We start from the raw sequence: 24,320 nt of genomic DNA, 5'->3' as shown, positions 1-24,320 counted from the left end.
AAAATTCAAACCTGAATTTTCCTGGATGATAGTTAAATATGCTCTTTTTTACATGTTAAACAGTATTTACCTACATTGAAAATGTGCAAACTTTACATAACACTTGACAAATTCAGTTCTGTGAAGTGTGCAACTTATTTAGAATCACTGAGAGAAGATGAATATGGAATCCCACTGGGATGCCCAAAGGGATATCTTGTCTGACAAAAAAGTCCTGTTTAGAAAGCATACCAATGGGCAGGGGTCTGGAATAACAAGCCTTTGCTATTCAGATTAAACTGACTGAAATGTTCATGCGTTTGTCTGGGAGAAGGAAAGTGGATTTAAAAGTGCATTCTTAACATGAAGACAAGGCAATAAACAATCTAATATAACTTTGAAGTTGTTCCGTGCTTTGAGATGGGGGTTGGCCAGATGACTTTCAGAGGTCCTTCCAACCTAAATTATTCTATGATGCTAACACTTACATAGAACTTGAGAAGAGCGCCATCTGAATTGCAACACCAGGATCTTCTTCCCAAATACTCATGCGCAGTGTTGAGCAGCATGAGTGAAGAAGGCAACATAGGGGTATCAGGACTTACTGGAAGAAAGAAGTTGGTAAATATTTAAATAGCACAGAACTGAGTTAAATCCAACTAGCCAATGCTTCATCTGGCAAAAAGAATTTTCCTCAGCAATAAGAAAGTGATGTTTGCATACCTCTCTACTCTCTTCAGATGGCAGGGTAAGATGACAAGTATTTTCTTATTTATATTCCAGATCTAGATGGTTGTGAGCTCAGCTCCAATATATACAAGTGAAAAATTAACCCACCTTCTTCTCCCTGGTTCTGCTGCTGCTGCTGGCAGCAAAGGGATCGAAAGGCCTCTTCCTCATGCTGGATGATCCTGTGCAGGATAATCCATGGCAGAACTGAGGAGACGTACGGTTCTTTTGGTTCTTCCTGGACTGCCATGCTGCAGTCTATGATCTAATAAAGAAGCAGACATACAGACAAAGTGTTACAAAATAAGCATCAGCTGTGAATCCTTTTTAAACAATGCAAAGTTGGTAATGCATTTTATCCTAAGGAAATAATCTAAAGTTGAGTCTCATAATGAGCAGCGGTAAAAGTTCTACAAATAAGATCAAGTGGTATGGGGAAGGGTAGAAGATCATTTCTCCTACCCTGACATTCCTCTTGCATTGTCATTTTCTATCTAGTTATTTCTCTGTTAATGCCACATACAAACAATTCAAAGTATGCAAATGTGCAGCATAAATTCTTAGTGCTAGTAGGCCTCATTATTGCACGAGAAATTTATCTACAACCCAGCAAGGAAGAGAAACTTAGTTAAAAGAATTCCTGAATTCTTTACCAGTTCTTGAAACAACTGTTAAAGACCAACTAGAATCCTTAATAGATGCCATATAAATGACGTAAATGAAAAAATTCTGAGCAACACAATGCTGTGTCATGGAACCATTGTCCTAGCATTTCTCATAGACAACTGCCCATTTTATTGCCACGGTGCCAGAAATTTCTGAAGTCCTACACTTTTCTCACATTCTTTCACTCATACAACAGGATTTTTTATTAGTATTTAGGTAGATAAAGAATCATATTTATTATTACTACAGAAACCATTTAGGATATTACAAAGAATACTCTGTTCTCCAGAATTCCATTACATTCCATAAGATAGTGACACACATACAAATTTATACAATGACAGTATAATTTGGTGAGTAGTGCATGTCCTTGGCTTTTACTGAAGTAAATGGAGATTTGAGAGTTAAAAGCACATTGAATTTTGACATTAACTAGACTAGCTTCTTAACAGGACTGAGAGTATGCCTTTTGTTACCTGGACTGAAAAATAGTCATTCAGTAGTTTTAAGGTTTGAAAATACCTTCTTTAAAAGGCTAAAATTAGTTGTATTTGTAGTGCTAGAAAAAGTCTACACATCAGTTTTTTTCCTGTCCTCATCACCCTCTCTGTTTTTACTGGAAAAACCCTTAGCTTGGCCAGCACTTTCAAGCAACTCCACCATGTTCATAAGGCTTACGATATCTTGTCTTCTAGCCCAAAGCACACACAGCCATGATCAGTGCCGTCTTACAAACTGCATCCAGCCAGCTCAATCAGTCTTCGCATTATCACCATTTCAAATACCCTAAGTGTTGTTCCTTGGGTTATCTTTACTACAATCCTTTGATTATTTCAGGCAGCTTGGTGTCTGAAGGTACCTGCTGTTACTGATCCTAGCACAGGTGTGCTCAGTGCATCTCTAAGATACTGAAACGAAAATAAAGACTATGAAGCTAATGCTTATCTTCCCCTCACCTTCCCCCAACAAAAATGTAACACAAAACATTCCTGTGAGTGGGTGGCAGTTCAGACACAGCAGCTGTATCACGCCTGAAGGTCTGTAGCACACAATACCTCTCTCCTAGTGCAAGTGAGCAGGTTACCTGAATCAGGTTGTTTGTTAATCGAACGAGGCTTGGTGTTACAGAAGAGTCTTTCAGGATGCTGTTGACTGATGATAATGAAGTATCTATTCCTGTGAGCAGTTGTGTTACCGTAGCAACCCACTCTTCTTTAGCAGAGGCTGCTGTCATATTAATCATCTGTTGAATTGCTTCATTCAAGGCAACTTCTGAGCGTTCAAAGCATTGCTTGTAATCTTTCAGTTTGAGCAGGGAGTCCTAGGGAATGTAAATATGGAAAAAAGAATCTATTGTAGGGATGAAGGGTTTATTTTAAACCATGAATGCACAGCAGGGCAAAGCAATACACTATATACAGTTAATGTGGTTACTTCAATGAAATTAGAACACCTTTAAACAGGACATTAAAAAAGGACAATAGAAGGTGCATGGACCCTGAATGACAAATACAGAAGTAGGATTGAAATTTCAAAAAAGTCATCACTGAATCTTTCTGCTTTAATAAGAGATGCAAGGAAAAAAAAAAATCAGGAAAGGGATGGCGTTAGGTCTAAAATTCTAATGATATGCAGTTGAATAGAGGCCCTACAGAAACAGGGTTTGGATCTTTATAACCCTGTACTACCATTTTATTACTTCATAAATAACAAAATAGCAGCTATAAGGCTAGGATTATAGCAACGTCCCCCTGCTTCTTCCTACTCTGCCAAGTTTGGGTCACGAGATGGGATGGAGGCTGTAGGATTTGTTTCAGTCCAGTTAAAAGAGCATCAGTCGTTTTTTGTGCAAACCTTTTTTCCCCCCGCTGAGAGAATCTGATAGGGTCAAGTTGTTCCTACATCTGAGCTTATTTGTACCCTTATTTTCATAGTGTCAAATATACTAAATCTATAGCAACTATACCGGATGTATCTATCAATGGTTTGTCATTCATGCAGGACAGATACACTACCATCATAAAAATCATTCATATGCTAGATAACTCTTAAGTTTCACAATGGTTGTAAATCACCATATAGTCAACATCAGCAAAAGCAGGAAGTATTCACTGCAGATGCAGGTAGCATGAATGCATCCATAAGATGTCTCTACAAATGATTCAAGTTTATTTGAATTTACAGTTTTTCTGATCATTTCATGTAGGCCTCAGACACATTATATCTTTAGTGACATTTTCATTTAGCAAAAGCTGGCATATTGCTAATGATGTCAATAAACCTATGCTGCTCGGATCATTTACATACTTGGTTTTGCTTTGTAAATAAGACTTGTTAACCGTTAACACCCACTCTAGAAATCCTTTCATCCTGTTTTCAAGAATAAGTCTTAATCATAGAATGGTTTGGGTTGGAAGGGACCTTAAAGATCATTTCCCTTACTAAAAATGATTTTTTAAGACACAAACCTGTAGGAGAAGCAGCTGAGCTGGTCTCTCTGGTATGGATGTTACGAATTCCAGATGTTTTGCTCTGCCATAACCATTAAAGCTTAATGTTGGACGAAGCAGATGCACCACTGCATTATAATCTCCTGCCTCATACAATCGTTGGATCTCTTCCAAAGACTGGCATCTCTCCAGAGATTTTAGGTTCTTTTCAATCTGCAAACATCACAGATGGCACGATCCAACTTTTATTTTGACTTCACATACATTTGACTACTGACATTTCTCCTAGTAGTTTAGCTATAAAGCTATGTGAACGCTACAGCGACATCCAGGAATATAAACCAGGATGAAAACACCTACTACGTAACACTTCACCCATTCGACTGAGTTTTAATTATTCTATAGTAGGAGAACACACCTGCAAATTAATTCTTACCTCTTCTAAAGAGACAACAGAATCCACATGTAGATTAGGTAACCGTATTACAATGCTGCATTCATTGCCAGCTTTAGCTTGCATTGTAGTGGAGCTCTGGAGCATTTCAGTGCAGATATCATAGTTTTCGAGTGCCTGTTCCATGTCTCCCTACAGAAACAGTACAGAGGAAAACAAACAAACAAAAAACCCTAGAGTCCTGTCTGCAGCAAGGGTTTCTAAAGCATGTAGAAAACATTTAAATTCAATGCAGGCACTGCCAGTGTGATTACTGCACATCCTCCCAAATAAAAACCAAATCCAATTGACAATCTCAAATTAAAATAAAGATTAATATGGATTTCGAAAGATTAAAATGGATTGCTAAAATCCCTTTCCTTTAAAAACATGGAAAGGCAAAACAGTAGAAATAAGTCTTCCATTTGTGCCAGTAAAAACATTGAGTCAAGAAACATTCTTATATTCTGCAAAGTGAATGCATTCTACTCGCTCTGGCCAACTGAAGTAGATACTGAAGTTGAGTGGTCAGGAGAGGAACGCAAGCTACACAGGCAAAATATAACTGTATACCTAAAGAAAAAGAACTTTCAATTTTCCTCAAGACAGTTCATCAGAAAGGAATCCTTATATGCAAAAAATAAAAATGGAAAGGACTGGTTAGGTCACACTTATGAAACTGACTCATATTATTAGTTGACAATTGACTTAAACATAATTGACACATACACAAACTCTTTGATGTCTTGAGGAAACAACACTTGGAGGGGAAAAAAGTCTGGGATCAAATAATATTTCTTTCAAATTATTCCCTTAGTGATATGTTCAAAACCCTCTGTTTCAAAATCTGCATATTAAATTAAATGTCTCCAAAAGAACCATGCTACCTTGAAAAAGCAGAGGGGAGAGTAATTAAACATACTGTTGGCACCAGTCAAAAGCTGCATTTTGGAATGTCTGTGACTTTGATAGTACCCACTTGTCCAGGTCCCAAAAAAATCCATGTTCTGCAGCTACATAATATTACTCCAAGTAATTTTGATCCAAATATATATTTTTTTAAGCTGAACACAAGCTAATTTAAACAGATTTACACATTAAACATATGAAATATTAGCTTAGCATGTGAGACCTACTTCACTGCCACCTCTACCCTTAGGGATAGTTAATTATATTAAAGAGTAAAATGAAATCACTATGGTTTGAGATTATTTTATCCACATGCTTAAATGAGCTGAGATTCCCAAATCTGAACAACATCAATTTTAATTTGGGAAAAGTTTTATTTATTAAATCAAACTTAAAACAAACCTGCAGTGCTAGAAAGCGAGCTTTCAGCCAATACACCCGAGTGACAAACTCCATCCAGCCTTCCTCAAATAAATCTCGCTGCGAGGATGCAAACGACAGCTGCAACAGGTCTCCCAAGAAATGAGTTCCTGGGAAGTCAGGACCAAATTTTCCATTCACAGAGACAGCAGGGCAATTTCGTGGAGAAACTGCAAATCAATTAATTACGTTTTATCATAAAGTTACTAGCATCCCATGAAAAAAGTCACATATCTTAGTATTTTAAAAGTACTTATCTACTTTAAGGCAAACAACTGATAGACCAATAAAACAGAGAACTGAAAGATATTCATTAAGAAAAAGATAGCTCTAAAAATCCAACAAATTCCTGGAAACATTTCTTTATATACCTTGAGTGTTTTTAAGAGTCCAAAGAAAGTAACACCCAGTTCTTACCTGTAGAGCTCTTCCCTTTCGTCAGTAGCCACTGATCTAACTGGAGTTCCATGCAAGAAAGGCTCATCAACATCATATCCTTCAGAAAAAGTACAGAGATATCAAAAAAGAATACAAAGGAAGAAATATATAGAAGAATAAAAAAAATACACCAATAAATTTGCAATTTATTTCAAAGAAAACCTTCATCTTGTCCTCTTGGGATTTCTATTCCCAAGCTATAACTACTTCTTCCTCCGTCTAAAGGTGTATAATAGCATTTACAAATCAACATGTACAAAACAAACAATACTTAAAAAGAGCATTAGAAAACAATAAAAATCTCAGCTCATAGAAGGTAGTCACAACAGCATTGCCTGATGTTAGAAAAAAGTGACATCCTTATTTTTGTATCTGTCTGAGATAAAACAGTATTAAATTGCTAAATCATGCTAAAAGCATGTTCCCAGAATACAGTAGAAGTACTCATATTTGAGAAATAAAAAGTCTATATCCTATAATTTTTTCAGTATTTATCTCCATGACACTGAGTATGTACCATAGTCTTATCAGTTTATTAATGCTTGCTGGATAAAGTTCAGGAGTATATTAAAAATCACATCACCATGGATCTCTGCCAGGTAGTTTTGTGCAGTGACGAATAGACTATTTCCTGATAAATTCACAGTAATAAGGGCTACAGGGCCAGCTATAAAAAAACAGGTCCTTGTGAAAGGATTCTGAAGTCCATATAGCTTACCAGAATAGCCCTTTACAATCTTAAAAACCCAAATTTATTATGCTCAGGATAGCTTGCAGATCAAGTTTAAAATAAATTCAAGGATGAAAGAGAATAGACGAGCATGAGGACAGTGATTTTTAATAGTATAGCTACAAAGTCTTGACTTTTTAAATTTTACATACAAGCAAGCAGTTATGCAGTCATAATGAGACCCAAGGGAATACATTTACAAATACATTTACATTTGTTTAAAAACGGGTATGTATACATGAAAAATACACTGAAATACAAAAGTCACAGGATGTATAAAAAATTTAACATCTGCTACATATAATACTTTTGTTTGTTTTATAAACTAAGTGAATGGAACATAGTTTACAGATTTTATTTTTCATTTGCAAAAAAAGTAGAAATACTGTTGATCCGACAAAAAATATTTCAAACTGCATACCAAAATCATGAAAATGAATGCACACTGCTAACACTGAAAATATAACATAGGCAGGCTCAGTGGACAAGAAGTATCAGTACTGGTTTTATAATCCAAGAAGAATCATGTTGTATCACAAAGCCCTTTTAACATTAATTTCATGACCTTAACTTTTTTTCTGTTTGCATTTGTGAAATCTACAGATTTATAAAGGCAATAAAATGGTGATGCTGGGGGGGATGGTGTTGGTTTTGGTTTGGTTTTTTTGTTTGTTTGTTTTCGGTTGGGTTTTGTTTTGTTTTACTGTAAATTGCAGGTTATTTTAAAACTAAACTGTATTTACTCTATGTAGAGCAGAAATGCTGACCCTCAATCAGCCAGTGTGAACAGAGCAGCCTCTCTACTCACCTGATGGCAAAGCAAAACTTTGTGTCATATCAGAAACAAATGGAGGGAGGAAAGAGCAACAACAGTATAAAGGAGTAAAATATATTTATGTTTACAGTATTCATATTATGTCTATATGGATGTGTATATATACACACACGTATAAGGTATACTTGCATATAGGATCACCCAGGTATGCTCAGGAGCTCAGGAACAAAGTGTTATGCGATCTGCAGCATACCACAGTTTGTGAAAATGCAACAGTCAGGAGAAGCAGCTCCTCAGACAGAGCTAAGTAAAACCTACATCTAATTGCTGGATTTCAGTTAGGTACTTCTGGTACCTTCTGGCAGCACAGCAGCAAATAGAAGTACAAGGAAAAGTGTTTTATTACCTTGATATGCTGATTACTTGAGTCCCTCAGTAATGGATTGGGAAGACTGCTACTATGCTTTCTCCAGCTGTTATAGATACTAAGGACCACCTCACACAAGCCAGGAGGCCACTTCACTAGGAACTTTTGGCTGATGACTTTTAGGTATCTCATCATCAGCTCCAAGATCCCACCATTGTTCAGGTTATCCAGCAGGAATTCATGAACGTCCTGTTTTTCTAGAAAGCAGATAAACACAAAGCCGTTATGTGTTTAAGGTTAAGGCAGATCATAACTTGAAACAAGTATGTTTCAACAGTGTTTTATGCACTAATCTTGCAGCAGTTCTCCTGTGTTGCATACATGCTGAATTAAGTTATTGTATTCCAATCTGTTTAAATGAGAAACTCCACACAACAGAGCTCTTACATATAGTAATTAAGCAGATTTTAAAAAAAAAAAAATCACACCTGTTACCAACTGAGATATTTCTATGCTCTAAAATTATACTTTTTAAAATAACATATACTTCTGTACCTTCTAGATATGCTAGGAAAATGCAGAAAATATAAAAGCATCCAATATGGAAGAAACAAGAGAGAAAGAATGGGTTTCTAATGAAATCCTTACCAGATTCCATAAATGTTGTAGAATCAAATGACATTCTATGTGGTCCAACATGCTGGAAATTCTCCTCTTTGATCTCTGACTGAACCTCATAGTTATTGAAAGGGTCCTCCTCCTCCTCTGGGTCTAATTTCCTTAATCTGTGTGAAAGAGGGGCAAAAACCATAGTATCAACAAAATCTTCATTTTTTCTTTCACTGAAACCTAAACACGGCACACTGTGCCTATTTTAACAGTGAAAGTACATTAACTGAAGCAAATTCAGAGATTTACATCCAGTTTCCAAATTTTGTACAAACCAAGATTACCTCATTTATCTTATCCATTTTGACATCTGCATTGTCCTCTAATTCAGTTTCACATTAATAAAAGCTTTCTTATTTTTCAATTAGTTTTTAATAATTTTCACTAAAAACAGTTTCATTAAATTTATGAGAAGACACTGCATCACATCTGCTTCAAAAAAATAACATGGGTCTACTGGTTTTAAGGTTGAGGCATATAATTCAAACAAAACCCCCAACAGCTTCTTCTACTTAGCTCTTGATACTCTCCTAATGAAAAGTTATTGCTGTACAGTACCTGGAAGGAAGGAATTTCACCAACAGTTCTTGAAAGTCAACCTTCTCCTCTTTCTTACACTTGGTGTTCCGGACTCTAGCAGATCTCCTTTTTGCTGTTTCACCACTGTCTTCTGTAATTCTCCTTCGTTTCACACCTTTCTTAGATTTATCACCTGCAGATATGTCACCTAGAAACAGAATTAAAAAAAAAAAGAAAAAAAAAAAGAAAAAAGAAACACCAACAGATTAAATTGCCAAACAAAAAGTAGATGATCTTTTTTACTTAAAAAAAACAAAACCACAACTTATTGGTGGCTGACACTTTATTTTATTCTACAGCAACATTTGAGATTCATTGGTTTCCTTTTGAAGACCGTGTCATAAATTTAAAAATCAATTTAAAAAAATAAAAAAAATCACTATAAACTGGCTATGGCATTTTATATAAAAATGCTGTGTGAGGCAAGAAGCAGACTCACTGAAAATTCTGCATTTCATTATTCATTAGGATTCATTATTTTAGTCTTCAAGAAGCTTCCGAAATAGGAATCAGAAGACTGCCTTTAACTCCAGAAACACCTGTAAATTCCCATGAATATCAACAAAATACTGGTAACTCCTTGTTAGTCATAGATATGTAAATACATATACAGTTACAGCATAAAATATTCAAACCTCTTGCTACAGACTTCAAATAAATATAGCTGACAGTTTGGTTCTCTCAGGTTCTTAAAGTTACATATGAGCAGAAGAATAATCCAGCCACCTTTTTCTATGACAGCTCATTCACTCTAAGGAGCTCAAGACTCTTCAAAACATTAAAAGGTTGATACCCACCACTGCTGGAATGGAGCTACAATCCTTCTAACCTTAAAGACTGAAAAACTGAATTATGAGTCAACAGCACAAAACCAGAAGGCGGCAGATATTCCTGCACTGGAGTGCAAGAACAACAAATCAACCCGACTCTCGATTCCATTAGATAGGAAAGTAAAAGTCCACTGTCCTGAACACTTGTCCTATGGCTTAGTCAGGAATCAATGATTTTCAGAGAGTTTAGGTGGCCTTCCTTTTCTAATGTGAAGGGTTAACAGAACTTAATTTTAGAGTTCCACTTCACTTTTTCTACCAGATGTTATATAAATGCTGAAAAGGTTCTGAGTCCACCAACATGCAGTTTAGAGACAGTATTTCCCAACGAATTCTCTAGTGCTTTTATTACTCAGATAAGTAGGAAAGATATCTTGAATCTCAAACTGAAGTACCTTGCTCACCTACAGTAGCTCCTGGTTCCAATGAATTCTGACTGTGACTTGGAAAGTTGGGTGTTGTTGGAGTATAAGGTAATACAGGCTCCGGCACTGGCACCACTGGATTAGTGCTGACAGGAATTGGCTGAATAACACTGACAGGAGCGGAGGTAGGAGAAAGAGTCAAATGTTGAACTGGGTCTCGGTATTCTGAGAGATCAATTCTCTTTCCCAGACTGGGTCGAGGAGGATCACATGTTGTGAGGTGGTGATACATGGCAAGTAAAGCTTCTCCTAAACACTTCCACCTGCATATGGAAACACAATAGCATCACAACTTCATTAATTCTTATCACATTATTTTCTAAATTATATTTACAAACCTAGCAGCATTTAACATTGTTTTTCTCCAACAGCTTAGAGGTAGCAAGAGCAGCTTTTCAGTGGGAAAGGAATACACATTTGAGTGTCAAAATCTGTCCCACAACTAGAAAAGATGGAGAATATCTTTCTGTATTTCCTGTCATATGGACCACTGACAATTTCGGCCTGGAACAGAGGTCCTTAGGAGCTTTCCTTCTAGAATACACCACTCAGAAAAACAAGAACAAAATGTGGCAGTCAGCAAGTTTTCAGGAGGAAACTGCTGAGTTGGTTGCAGTAGGAAGGAAATGGGATTCAATAACTCGCCTATCTCAAAAAAAGCCTCTAACAAAAAAAGGCCTATGCAGTAGCTGAGGAAATTACTCTATACTGAACCCTAAAAAAGGTAGTGTCAGAGGAGCCATTTTCAGGTTCTGCATTCAATCGACGATTAAAAAAAAAAAATCTCACCCTTATCCACGAGTAGAAGCAACTTCTCTGCAATAGGACATACGTGCAGAGTCCACTAATATTCCAGAAAAATATGTCCAATAAAAAAACAAAGCAAAACCCAATCCTTTATGCCTTAATAAAGACATATAAAACAACTTGTTAGTATCCTTATATATTGTTGCAAATAAAGAACTGTAATTTGTTTCCCAGTTTCCATCATCCCAATAGTAAAAACATTTTTAAAAAGCTAAACTTACTTTGAAGTTCATGTACAAACTAGTCATATATGAAAAAGCCAATAACTCAGCTGGAATGGCTGCCAAACCATTCGTCATGAAATTTTTTTTTTTTTTAACATTACTGGTTTTAATTCAAAGGTTGAAAACTGATAGATACGGGGTTTATGCTAAAATCATAAGCACACCAAACCAACCTATAAACTCATAAAATATGAAAACACTGGGGGGTTTGTTTGTTTTTACAAGAAAAAAAAGCGTTCTGAAGAAATCTGAAGTGCAACACGGTTGTCAGCAAAAGGTTTCAGAGAAACCTTTTAAAGAAGGGAAAATATGAAGACGTACGTGAAAAAGGGAATTGGCTGGACCAGTCTGAGGTCTGGTTCTCTGTCACGCACTAGCAGAGCTTGTCTTTTCTTACGTAGCTCCAGTGCTTCATCTATGATTCTTCCTGATTCAGCTGCACTCACATTTACATTATGGATAGACATGTCACTAAGAAATAATAAGAAATGAAGACAAATTAAAGTTATTGTTTGTTCGTTCTTTTTTTGTTGTTTGCGTTTTTTTAAAAGTCTGGGGAGATTAATTTGATATCTTCCTATAATATAACAAACAGTGTTAAAACAAGCATTCAAATAACATTATTTTACAAACTTTATAGCATGCATATAGAAGCGTTCACCATCCAAAATCTTTGTTCTGCCTTAAAAATTAAAAGATAAAGGAAGATTGTCCTATTCTGTTTTCCAAACACTGAGACATTAAAGGAAAGCAGGAAGTTTTGTTTTCTTTCCTGGACAGAAGTTTTTCATTCAGAAAACAATTGTATGGCTGAGAAATTCCTTTCATTCCAAAGTGCTATTTTGAGGAATTCATGTCATCAAAAATAAAATTTGGAGTTGAAAATTTTCTTGTAGACTCTAGGTATGAATTTTTGAAAGTGAAAAATAATCCACTTTTTCAGAGATATCACAATCCAGAAACAAAAAACAAGTGGCTTGGTTTGTTTTTTTCAATTGGGAAAAGAAAACAAAAATGAATGCTGCAGATATCAGCTGCCAGTAAGTAAAATAAAATGGAGGCAGATGATTACTAGAGATCTAGGTATGAAAATAGGTGAGCAGCAGCAGCAAATTGATTTTTTGCCTCTTCCTACCTCCCTCCAAAAGTAATTACTGAAGAACATTCTGTAAACAGCACCAACACTTAACATTGATTTATTGTTTAGAAGGCAGATGAGCAAGATATTGTTAAAGCTTAAAGCATTATATCTCACCAGCTTTTCTGAACTCCCCCAAACCCAAAATTTAACACTCCAAATTCAGTATTTAGTATAAGATAGCATTCACCATTTGAGGAACATCCTTAAAGAATCTTTCCGGAGGCAAGGCTGCTCCTCAAAGATCTTCTCCTTCAGAACCAATCCTTTGCTATATAGACAGTCTTTTTCCAGAGCTTTGCAGATAAAATACAAACATGCTGACAGAGAAACAGAAATTGAATGGTCAATCACTGCTATGGTTCATTCAAAAGCTCCCATTTCTGGGCTGCATATTCACCACTGAATTCCAACTAAATATGAATTTACATAAATTAGACCAATAGCTTTGTAACATGTCAAATAATTACATGCATACAGTGAAAATAACCTGTTATGTCTTCCCAAGTATTACATCCAGAAAAAGAATATAATTAAATTTGTTTAAACAAATTTTGCAGTACATCTTTTATTTACTTTCAAGACTCCATTCCTGCACAAAAGAAATTAGAATCATAAAGCAGAATCACAATCATTTACCATTTTCATGTAATCAAATGTCTTAACTGCAGATTCTATTAGTGTAACAAGCAATGTATTCCACCAGGGTTTCGCTCGCGTGGGCAATTAGGTACAGAGAATCAGAACCATTCCAGCAGTACAAAGCTAAAGGATCAGATTCAACACTTCTGACATCTTGCAACTTCTCTCCTAAACTTCCTTTGAATCAGTTTATCCACAGCATATTACTCAAATGTAAAATCTTAGGGTCAGCTGTATCAACTGTTCTAACTACAATTGATCATACTAGGCTATGAATTGGACTGTAGTTTTATACTCAAGTCCTGGAACTATGTAGCTGGAAATGACTAGAAAGAAAAAAATCAACATACACTGAAAGGCAAGAGAACAGTCTACAGGGAAACTTTGCAGAGGGTCTGATTTAAGAGACCACAGACATTTATCTGTAGGGTAACCAGAATTGATACAGACCTTCATACCTTATAATGAAATAAAAAAAAAATCCCTACCATGAAGTAAAAGTCTTTATCATACCCTAAAGTACTGCTTACATAAGGTACACTTTCTCCTATATGACTGCATCATTACAATTTTTTACCGATATGTAAAATTACACATACCTTGAGAATTTTTTTTGGTGTACTGTACTTACTTGTGTAGTCACTGAGTGTGTACAAGATTGTGATAAGGTTATCTAAACAAGGCCAGTGATCAGGATTACACCTGAGACCTTCTTCAAAAGCATGACGAGCCAAAGGTAGGCGGATTAGTTTTATTGCCACGCGACCAATTTTATACCATAGGTTGACATCAGTAGAGTCTAGCATTACAGCCTAGAAAGCATAACAAACAACATTATTCATATTTCAGACGCGCATATACACTTGTCTACAGGGATTGGCACTGCTTTAGTTTGACTGAATGGTGGCCCAGTTATATCACATGTAACACCAGGTAGTACACAGAATTCAGATATACATTCAAATGACAGATACTGAAAGGTGTACATCTATATTTTGGCAAGTTTTTGCAAATATTGAGGCTACGGTCTTTTATATCAGCTGTACTGTACCTCCAAATAAAACTCCATGGCTGTCTCTAAGTCATCCCTTTGTGCTGCCAGTTGTGCTAGGTTTTTATAGGTGGAATATTTTAACATCAAGCCTGGATGTTTCAGCCCTTCTTTCTCATCACCAGAAAGAACTGCCTACAAATCATAAAATAAATGCAATACAAGCATTAGGAGTTAGACAAGTAAAAAGAACAGCAAACAACTTGCCAATTGATAACACTGACATTTCTAATTAGCCAGTAAGAAATTAAATAATACAAAATATAATAAAAATAGTTTCTAGAGTTTAATTCCGTATAGGTCACTGACCTCTCGCAGAAGACGAATCTCAAGCAGCTCATGATAAGCTTTAGCAGACTCTTCAAATCGGTCATGTTTCTGAAGGTCCAAGGCTTTGTGGTACAAAGCAAAAGCTTCTGCTTCCTGCAGTTAAAAAAAAATTAGAACCTATTTTGTAGGGCAACTTTATTACATATACTTATTGCAATATACTAATATTTGTTATGAATATCAGTGTTTTCACACTTTTAATACTTTCTGCTATATAGCAATTCACATACAGACTGTATGGCAGAAGATTAGCTTTCCTGACCAAATATAACTCATTTGAGTGAAGTTTTAGCTTGCTAAAGGAGGGTTCAAGAGATAAGATAGTAACACAACTTTCTTAAAAACAAAAAATTATGGTTGAACAATCTCTGCAACAAGAGAGGACAAAACTCCCATCAAGACAAAACTTCATTAAGAAAGTTGTGGTTTTACTTACTTGTGCTTCCTTTGTCTGTGTCTTATGACTTTTGAAGGTACCTTCGTAGTCATCCTCAATTGTGGAACTTGCATTCAGTGCTGCGATTCGAATCTAGAATGGCAGTCAAGATGCAACAAGAAATGTTACATCTACTTGTGTCCCAGTTTCACTTTGCAAACTGGATTTTTCTCCTTTTTTTTTTTTCTTTTAAATTTACTTGGTGAATGGACAATACTGAGAGATCTCTAAGTAAAGTTACAAGAACTGTAACAAATTTAGTCATTGCTAATTGAAAATAATAAAATATCAAAACAATTTCCCCCCTGAAATCAGCTAAAACAAACAAAATTTCAAGTGTCTTGCAAGCAACAGCTTCCCTAGAACAGACATGTGCATTACAGTGATTTTTTTCCAATTCTTAAATATACCAGTAACTACAATAACTCCAAAAGCAATGTTCTCATTACATCAATTTATTCTGAGTCCTGGGGAAAAAGAAAGTTTTCAGTTTTATTTTACCAAAGCATCTCAAAAAACATCCCAATAAGCCCTTACCATGTTCACAGCTATTCACACTGTCTTTCTCCAGGATTAGGAGGAAGGGCCTAACACAAACAGGTCTGGAAAGCAAACAGGATTAGCATATTTATTCTGTCCATAAAGAAAGCATTCACAAGTAAAAGACAGACTGGGAATACTTTAATCAATATCTAATTAACTGTCCTGTGTCACCACCACCCCACACGAAAAGATAAATTGCCCTACCACACAGGAACAATAACATTAAAGTGAATTTTAACATAAAATAAAATACAAAGTTAAGGACATTCATTACTTCAGGATGGCTTTCAAAATGCTAGTCCTGGGGGTGAAGGGAGCGTGAAAGTATTGGCAATTTAATTATAGCTATAAGGTTATTCAGGTACCGTATAATATTTAGTAAACATACATTATATTAACAACACTACAACATGAACCCCTTTAATGACAAAAGCTAAAATGAAAAAAGCTTCTTGAACACTGATGTTTTGTGAGCATGAATCACTATAACTCATGAGTTTATCTTCAATTACTTTAAAAAAATTATGGAAGTTTTCCTGCACCTTTTAACTATAGCACAAACCAGAGTGCTCTCTCACCTCTAGGAACCACAGCACCTACAAATATTTACAGAACAGGAAAGAAAAAAAAAAAAAAAAAAAAAAGGGAAAGTTATCCGTGTCAGACTGACTTTGCAGCAGGCCATAGTGGCCAGTCAACCCATTGCTCAAAATGCTGTCTGAACCTGGAAAATCCACTGATTAAAAGTGTTTTCATTACTGCTACCTGGGCTAGAATAGAATCAGCGTTTATAATACAGTTGTCTTTTCTGAGTATGTTGGCCAACTTCTACAGACCACCTCTAATGCCAAACCAAGTTATAGCTACTGCATATGCACTTAGATCTATTAGATTTACGCAAACAAAAGAAACTGAACTTTTACTAACTGGTATTTCTTCATTCTGATGGAAGGATACTAATATTTCCAGTCTTTTTATCACTGACAAAAAGTTTAAAGCAGAAAATACACATTTATAATCTGTAAGTCATTTTTCCTCATAACTAAACCCATAATTTATATTCTATTAACTGTTTGAGACATTATGTTAGTGAAGGCAAAGAATATGAAAGAGTTCTGAGCTGAGTTTTTAGAAAAGCTTCACTGCTATGTGATAAAACCTTCCCATCAACTCAAACAAAAAGATGACACATGCAAGACAGGCTAAAAACAGTCTTTAATATTGGAAACCACGTTAATAGAAGAGTAAGTCCAGAATTAACCACAGCAGGAAGCAGTGGGAGTTCTGAACTACAAGCTGAATTAATTTATACATCATCATGATTAGTTGTGCATGCAGAGAAAATAATGCTTTGACAGGAATTTCATTCATTCAGCAATGATGCTTTGCCTACACATGCACCACTTACTTTACTCACTTGCAGCTAAATCAGACTGACAACTGCACAGCAATAAAGCATTTTTCTCTTTAAGTCACTAAATAAACATTATTAAAACCTCAAATCTCTTTCAAGACAAGGATTCCTTGTCTACTTTGCATAGGAAGAAAATATATGCACAGAGATTAATGGTTATCTCTTTCAGAAATATTGAACGCCCCAGGTTTTGACAGCAAATGCAGACGTTTGAGACATCTAAATAAATAAGACTGTATGATCCCAAAGCAATTACATATTTAAATTGAGTCTTTTTAAGTTTACTTACAAATGCACCTATATTCAGAAATATGCTCAAGTCTTTTGCTGAATCCACATAATCTTGCTCAAGATGGCAGAGGAAGTCAACAGGATAGAGACTACAGTCAAGAGTTTACTTCCGTGGTTAGACTACCAGCAAAACTGCAACTACAGAAGAGGTGGGGAAACAATTTTAATTCTACTTTTTATTTATACAGAAAGCTTGTAACAAATATTTGGCAGCTCTCCTCTCTGCTGCTCACAAACAGAGAGAGCATAGCCTAACAGAACAGTATAATGCTTTTGAAAAACAGGGCAAGCATATTGCCTCCACAGAGCTTTGAAATCGGTGTGTCGGGCAGGTGGGGGGTCGTTTCATTTATTTTTAAACCAGGCATTGTAACTGGTTGCAAATCTAACTGTGGACTGAGTTACAATAGTGTCATAACATCTAGGAATTAAGTATGTCACTACAAGCTCTTTCAGAGGAACACAGCTCCACCAATTAGTTAGGAAAAAAATAAAATTAGTCTTTAATATAAAGTATTACAAACTTGTTTGAATTTTTTCAGTTACAGGAGTATCTCAGCTGTTAAGTCTGGGTCTATGACAGGCGAGCACATCCTCAAAAGGCAACAATACCTCCATAAAGCCTTTTGCCTTCAAATCTTATCTTCTTTTATCTTAGTAGTTCAAAACTTAAGGAAAACTTCAAATATCAGCTCTTGTTCCCACAGCTTTTGTGAGTCTCAACTGCAAAATAAGAAACAAAGGGAGTGACCTAGACTTTCCTGGCTTTTGTTGCAGTACTTGGGATCCATACACTGCAAATACACATTTGTTTAAAAAACAAACACACAAACAAACAAAAAACCAACAAAAAAACCCAAACAAACCCTCTTTTTTTTCTTTTGTTTTGGGTTTTTGCTTTTAACATTGCAAAGATCACCTCCGACGCATTTTTGCAAAAGCCGTTTTTCCTGAAACACGGTAACTTTGCGCGTGGAGGAGCGGGGACGCCCCTCACGTTGCTTCCCAAGCTCCCCTCCCCGAAGGGTGGCACAAAGGGCCGGGAGGAGGCGGGAGAGGGAAGGGAGCCCACGTTCGCCTCTGCCCGTGGCTCGGCGGAGGGGAGCAGGCGAGGCTCCGCCGCCTGGGGCCGGGCTCTGGCAGCCCTCGCCGACGGGCCGCGACAAGGGCAGGGTCAAAGCCCCGGCAGCCCCTCAGGCCCCGCTACGGGGCCGGGGGCGGACGGGAGACTCACCTCGCAGGGCCGCCCCCGGGATGCCGGCGCTGCTCCCGGAGCGGCTCCCTCAGGCGAGCGGCGGCTCCCCGGAGAGGCGGCCTCACCGGCGGTCTCCACGGCAACGCCCCCGAGCCCCCGGAGCCCCGCGCGCCAATAAAGGGGCCGCTCATTGGCCCAGGAGCCGCCCCTTAGACAGCCAATGGGAACGCTGGAGACAGGGAGGTGGGGAGGCGGGCGAGAGTTGAGGCCTCTGTGAGGGGTGTGTGTGCAATGGCTTAAATAAATTGCAGATTCGCTTTTTAATGGGCCTGGAAATCATCCCAAAGTTAATGGTTTTCCCTCAAACTTGCTGTGGTGCTTTAGATGGGAATGTGCTTTTATGCCCCTGGGCGTTAGGGGAGGCATCCCTGCCTGGTGGTGGCAGGACGGTGTGAGGCAGTGATCCAAGCAAAACAGTGACAGCTTCTGCTGGGAATCATTTTATTTAAATGTAAGGTGATCATATGGCAGCGAGTCTTGAAGAAAAGGTGTGCCATCTGCAGCCCGATGTGAGCCCTCCTGGTGCCCGCACTGAGTCAGGAGAGACTGAGCAGAGACTGACCTCCGAGGGCATGCTCCGGCCTTGCCCTGTCTGTAGGATAGACCCACATGTTTAAAGACACCCTTTGTTACAACAGGACACATGACACTGATGAAGTTAAGCTTGTGCTTCAGCATTTTGCTGAATCTGCGTTTAGCACTATGAAGAACAGTCCTCTTTGTCCTGAATATATGAACTCCGGCATCCCATTTCTGGGAGAAAATAATCATAGAATCATAGAATCGTCTAGGTTGGAAGGGACCTTTCAGATCATCTACTCCAACCATCCACCTAACACTGACAAGACCATCGCTAAACCATGTCCCTCAGCACCACGTCTACCCATCTTTTAAATACCTCCAGGGATGGCAACTCCACCACTTCCCTGGGCAGCCTGTTCCAATGCTTGACAACCCTTTCAGGGAAAATTTGTTCCTAATATCCAGTCTAAACCCCTTGGTGCAACTTGAGGCCATTTCCTCTTGTCCTATCACTCTTTCCATCATGACAACAAGAACAGGGTTGCCATGAACAGCAGCAGCACACTGTTGTGCTTGGAGAATTAACTTCCAAAGCTATGGCGATTCTGTAATACTTTTCTGTCAGTACTGCCCTTCAGCCTCCTCGGCGCCTCACTTCTGTAAATACACAGAAAGATTGTCTGCAGTCCAAAGGTTTGAAGCTAGGAAATGGTTACAGAGTGTTCAAAATCGGGTCGTTACCTTTGAATTTGCAAATATGCCTATACAGAGTTCTCAAACAACAGAGGTCATTTCTGTGAGCAGAAATATTAGTTAACCTTAGGAGGTTAAGCCTGGGAAGTTACAGAGTCAGTACAACAGTAATAAGATCTACTGTAGTTGGGAAATACTAAATCCAGACATCAAGCAGCCTCCATCCCATGAAAGAGGGACAATCTGCACATAGCATTCAAAGGAAAGGGATTTTATATTATTATTGCTGAGCCCTAGATAAGGGGGGTGTATCTGATTTTCTCCAACTAGGAAACATAAGCAACAGAGGTGTGAGAAAATGTTTCCCACTTCTGTTGGTTTGTGTGTGCGTGCCCTAGGGTGGGTTTCAAGGGCCTCCGTAGCCCCTTTGCAGGTTATATTTCTTGAGCCTTTACATATTGCACAAACCTATTCTAACATTAGCTCAGTGGAGGAAAAATAGGCCGTCTCTTCCGATTGACATGAACATTAAAAGTATATTCAGCATCAGCAGTTTATGAAGGAAAACAGCCAGCCGCAAGCTCGTAGGACTCTCAGATTCCCATTCTGTGCTGACAGACCCCAGCAGCAAAAAAGTATCAGTTGGCTCAGACCGAGGCACAAACAATTCATAACAAAATGATTCTTTGATTAATATTTTAACTGCTCTTACAACAAAACCTCAAAGTCCACGAACCATAGAATTCTCAAGATGGTCCTTGACCCAGCACTTTCACCGTCATTTTGCACTGTTCTAGGATGTTTTGTCAGATAACACCAGAATGCAGACAAAACAGGGAAATGAGTGGGAAAGTCATGCTGACAACCCATTTTATTCAGACATCTTTGTATGGGATACTCTTTTCCAAGCTCTCCTTCTCCTTCCTTATCTCTTCCTGCTCAGCTCTGCTGTGCTGGGAAAGTTGCTCCCAAGCAAGAGCCCACACGGGGAGCAGCCGAGGGTGAGGGGACGGCACCGAGTCTGCGGCAGTGCCTAGCAGTGGCCAACACAGCCCGAAAAAGGAGAGCTGGGGCACAGGGCAGAGCAGCGTTTCTCTAAAGGAAGCAAAGGCTTTGGCAAGAGTTTGTGCTTGTTCCTTCACGAGGTAGAAGGACCTCCAGGAAATGAGCCATCTGCAGATCAGAATTAAAGCGATATTATTTTTTGCATTTCAGAGTATTTGCCTTCAAGTTGGTCAAGCCCTCTTGCAAAGCCAGAGCTGTCCACCCTCTTCCCTGCAACAGAGTACTCCTGATTACACGTGTGTCTCAAGACTCAGTTCACTTACCTGTTTGTTACTCAAGTTTCAAAAACTTTTAGTGGAAGAGACCTCCTGAGATAGCGCAGGGACCTGGGCAGCCATGATACTTGTCTCCAAGCACTGAGAGTCAAAAAACCCCAACACTATAAGCCAATAAACTGACACTTATCAAAAGAGGCTTTAATAAATTTTATTAATCAGATAATGTGTAGCATCCCTAGCCTGATACACAAATTTGTGTTTGGTATTATAGTCCTGACAGAGTCTGCAAACACAGATGATGTTTATTATGCATAGGGAACAACCAACTTCAAATGCTAAGTAGAAGGAATATTTTCAACTATCTTGAGACCTCAAGTCATAAATAAACTCCAATGACAAAAACTCAGAATGACAGAGGAGTGCAGAAGCATCCTTCAGCCTTGCATTCCCATAGATCCTCTGAGCTCCGTCTGCGACCTGACCAAGTCACAAAGTGGAAAGGAAACTGATAAATGTTTTCATTATCAGTGGAAGGCAAAGATAACATTATACATAAAAAGTACCATGCGTCAGTTCCAATAAAATGCCATGTGTATTCCAGTTATACAGTGAGGGAGCATATGGGGCCTAAAAAAATAAAACACTTCCCTGCTGGGACAGTGAGCAGAAAACACCATCCACAGCACACAGTGAGATGCTGTATCACCCCAAAACTCCCTGTAACAGCAGGGGGAGTAAAGGTATTTTGAACAACTGAGTGAATGACAAGAATTAAAGCTGGTAGTGGCAGAACCTTCAAAATATTTTCCTGTGGCACAGTACAATTCTTCACAAGCGACTCCCTCCTCTACACGCTGTCATCTGCACAGAAACATTCAGCCGTGAAGATCTTGCGGACAAATAACACTTTGCAGGAGCAGCCACCAAGGGTAGCAATAGTAGAGCACAGAGCACAAAATCTGACATGACCCTTAAATAAACTATGATATAAAAGCATAAACTCCCCTCCCAATAATCACCTCTCTTTCCAGAAAAGGCTTTTGGGGAGTTTGAAAAGAGAAGAATTTTACTCCCAGTTCTTCTTAGCCAGGCTGGGGCCCTTCTGCTGCCACAGGGAAACAGAAGGAAGGATCTTTCTGCCTTGCAAAGTATGAGGAAATCTGGATGAACCCAAGAACTTCACTGTTGCTCAATAAAGCCAAATGTATTCTGGCATTAAACTTTTTGCTGCTACAAAAGAGATTTTTCTAGGCTCACATATGGCCATCACTAGACTGCAGTGGCTTAGCCACAGGCAGCGGGAGAGCCTACGGGCTACAAGACAGGCTTGAGACAAAGATACTGAACTGTTTTAGTAAAATCAGTGCAGGTACAGCTGATTGCCCCACTCTTGAGCATTGTACGCACGGGATGCAAAGACAAAAGTGAATCATACAAGTGAAGGTGCAGAGCTACACAGATTTGATCATAAGAGGAAACAAGTAGATGGAGCTGGTCATCTCTGGGTTGTCTTCATCATTGCTTTGTTCCAACCGGCTGCTTGAGGGATCACAGGAACGTCATGACTGTTCTGTTCTTGCCAATCTGCCAGGGCTCCAGTGGGTAAAAGCGGATGACAATCCTTTTTGGGTATAAGAGCACAAATAAAGTGGATGGGAAATGTTATTATTTTACTATTAAATATTATCCCTGCCCAGTTTGCAACAAGGTAGAAAATCTGCGCTAAGCTCTCGCTGGCTCACACTCCACAGTATTAATTTGACAGAAGCAAAGATAAGCTGCATACAAACAGGTGCCAGACTTCATCCACATAAACTGAAAAGCAGACTGAATTTCAACACTGTTTATATGGGACACTTGTCCATTTCTGAAGCACCCAAGCAGCTCAGAATCTTGTTGGGTATTTACCCTGACAGCAGGGACCCAAGAGGCAGGGACATGCTCCCTGGGGGAGACGGGAAAATGGGGCAGAGAGGGGCATGGCTTACCTTCAGGAACAGCCTTCTTCCAGCATTTGGCATGGCGACCACACTGTGACGCTCTACCAATTCCCACTGGGTTTTCCACCAGTTACACCAACTGGAACCACTCATCTTTAGAGAACAGTGTTTCCCAGACTGTACAGCGAGTGCCAACCAGTCCACGGTTTTATCTGGACCTAACTGTGCGTCTATGATTCAGCACTCAATGTTTGCAATCTAGTCTTGGACATTTATTAGACCTGAATCTCATGGAGGGCCTGGAAAACTACGTCACCATCACTTTGAACACCTCTCTGTGCTTTAGTTTGCTGTGTGTCATGTAGTCACACACCACATAACCCTGACAGCAGAAGTGCTCTCCCCCTTCCCTGCCCCAGGGCAGCCACGCTGTCCTTGCCCCGAGGGCAGAGCCCCCGCTCCGGGCCCGCACTCGCCCCCCGGTCGGGTCCCGCACTCACCGCTCGGTGCCGAGGCCCAGCTGGGCCGTGAGGAAGTCGAAGAAGCGGGCGCTGTGCCGCTGGTTCTGCTCCGCCGAGCCCACCACGCCGATGGAGGAGACGAGCAGCTGGGCGCAGGGCTCGGCCGAGCCCGACACCACCATGGGCAGCCCGCTCCGCACCGTCACGTTCACCCTCTGCCGGCACAGGCACCGTCAGTCCCCGCCGCCCCGGCCCCGGCCCGGCCGCCCCCGGCCTCCCCCGCTCACCTCCGCCGGTTTGCCCAAGATGTCGGCGGCGGCGGCGCACAGCTCCTGGGCCAGCCCCGACGGCAGCCGCCCGGCCGGCAGGTTGGTTTCCAGCTCCACGAACGGCATGGCTCCGCGGCTCGGAGCACCCCCGCACCGCCTCCCCCTCCGCCTGCCCGGCGCGGCCCGGCCCGGCCCGGCCCCCGCTCCGCCCCCGGGGCCGCCCGGCGCGGGGCGGGGGGGGCAGCTGGAGCCTTGCGCCGTCCCCGCAGCAAGGCCGTGGGCATCTTGTCCTTCCAGCCGTTCCAGCCCCAGGATGGGCTTTGGCTTTTCTCTATTTTACCCCAATTGCATCGTCTGGCTTTCGGGGCTCTTGCTTTTAACCATGTGCATCGCTGCATATATATCATAATACATATCCATGTATTAGAGACTGGGAGAGCAAAAAAATCGCATCTCACCAACAGAAGGATAAAATAAGTCCTTACTGCCAGTGAGAAGTCTGTTTTGGTCACCACAACAGACACCTCCATGCCTGTCTGGGCAGGGCGGGTTAAGAACAGAAGAACAGTGATCTCTCAGAACAACCAGCACTACAAGAAATTAAAAGACAAGTCAGAGAGGT

General features: G+C 39.5%; 2 protein-coding genes across 8 annotated transcripts in view; both read right to left on the bottom strand.

Annotated features, from left to right (window-relative positions):
* CABIN1 (calcineurin binding protein 1) overlaps positions 1-18,639 on the bottom strand; it is a 129,949-nt gene extending 111,310 nt beyond the window's left edge. For 4 of the 7 annotated variants that reach the window (XR_008469086.1, XM_054219137.1, XM_054219133.1 and 1 more), the window contains exons 1-21: positions 18,510-18,639; positions 17,888-17,998; positions 17,274-17,413; positions 15,565-15,629; positions 15,028-15,120; positions 14,571-14,684; positions 14,262-14,396; positions 13,842-14,022; positions 12,759-12,888; positions 11,752-11,901; positions 10,370-10,662; positions 9,124-9,292; positions 8,545-8,681; positions 7,936-8,153; positions 6,004-6,082; positions 5,569-5,756; positions 4,261-4,410; positions 3,843-4,037; positions 2,459-2,695; positions 817-973; positions 468-583 (exon numbers count right to left, since the gene is read on the bottom strand). Coding sequence is in view for 6 of the 7 variants with exons in the window: in XM_054219137.1 (XP_054075112.1) it covers positions 468-583; positions 817-973; positions 2,459-2,695; positions 3,843-4,037; positions 4,261-4,410; positions 5,569-5,756; positions 6,004-6,082; positions 7,936-8,153; positions 8,545-8,681; positions 9,124-9,292; positions 10,370-10,662; positions 11,752-11,901; positions 12,759-12,888; positions 13,842-14,022; positions 14,262-14,396; positions 14,571-14,684; positions 15,028-15,120; positions 15,565-15,567 (2,745 nt within the window). In the remaining variant the exon portion in view is untranslated. The remainder of the gene's footprint in view (positions 1-467; positions 584-816; positions 974-2,458; positions 2,696-3,842; positions 4,038-4,260; positions 4,411-5,568; positions 5,757-6,003; positions 6,083-7,935; positions 8,154-8,544; positions 8,682-9,123; positions 9,293-10,369; positions 10,663-11,751; positions 11,902-12,758; positions 12,889-13,841; positions 14,023-14,261; positions 14,397-14,570; positions 14,685-15,027; positions 15,121-15,564; positions 15,630-17,273; positions 17,414-17,887; positions 17,999-18,509) is intronic. The other 3 variants (XM_054219135.1, XM_054219139.1, XM_054219134.1) reach the window with 2 other exon arrangements.
* A 2,561-nt stretch (positions 18,640-21,200) lies between these two features.
* On the bottom strand, positions 21,201-23,876 carry DDT (D-dopachrome tautomerase). Its single transcript, XM_054219381.1, has 3 exons — positions 23,717-23,876; positions 23,469-23,644; positions 21,201-22,649 (listed from the first exon to the last, which is right to left on the bottom strand). Exons 1-3 carry the CDS (start codon positions 23,822-23,824, stop codon positions 22,577-22,579), a joined length of 357 nt encoding a protein of 118 aa, XP_054075356.1. The 5' UTR covers positions 23,825-23,876; the 3' UTR covers positions 21,201-22,576.
* Positions 23,877-24,320: the final 444 nt, after the last annotated feature.

This window comes from Rissa tridactyla, chromosome 13, assembly GCF_028500815.1.
Source record: "Rissa tridactyla isolate bRisTri1 chromosome 13, bRisTri1.patW.cur.20221130, whole genome shotgun sequence".
NCBI lineage: Eukaryota > Metazoa > Chordata > Aves > Charadriiformes > Laridae > Rissa > Rissa tridactyla.
This window is presented reverse-complemented; position numbering and strand designations above follow the sequence as displayed.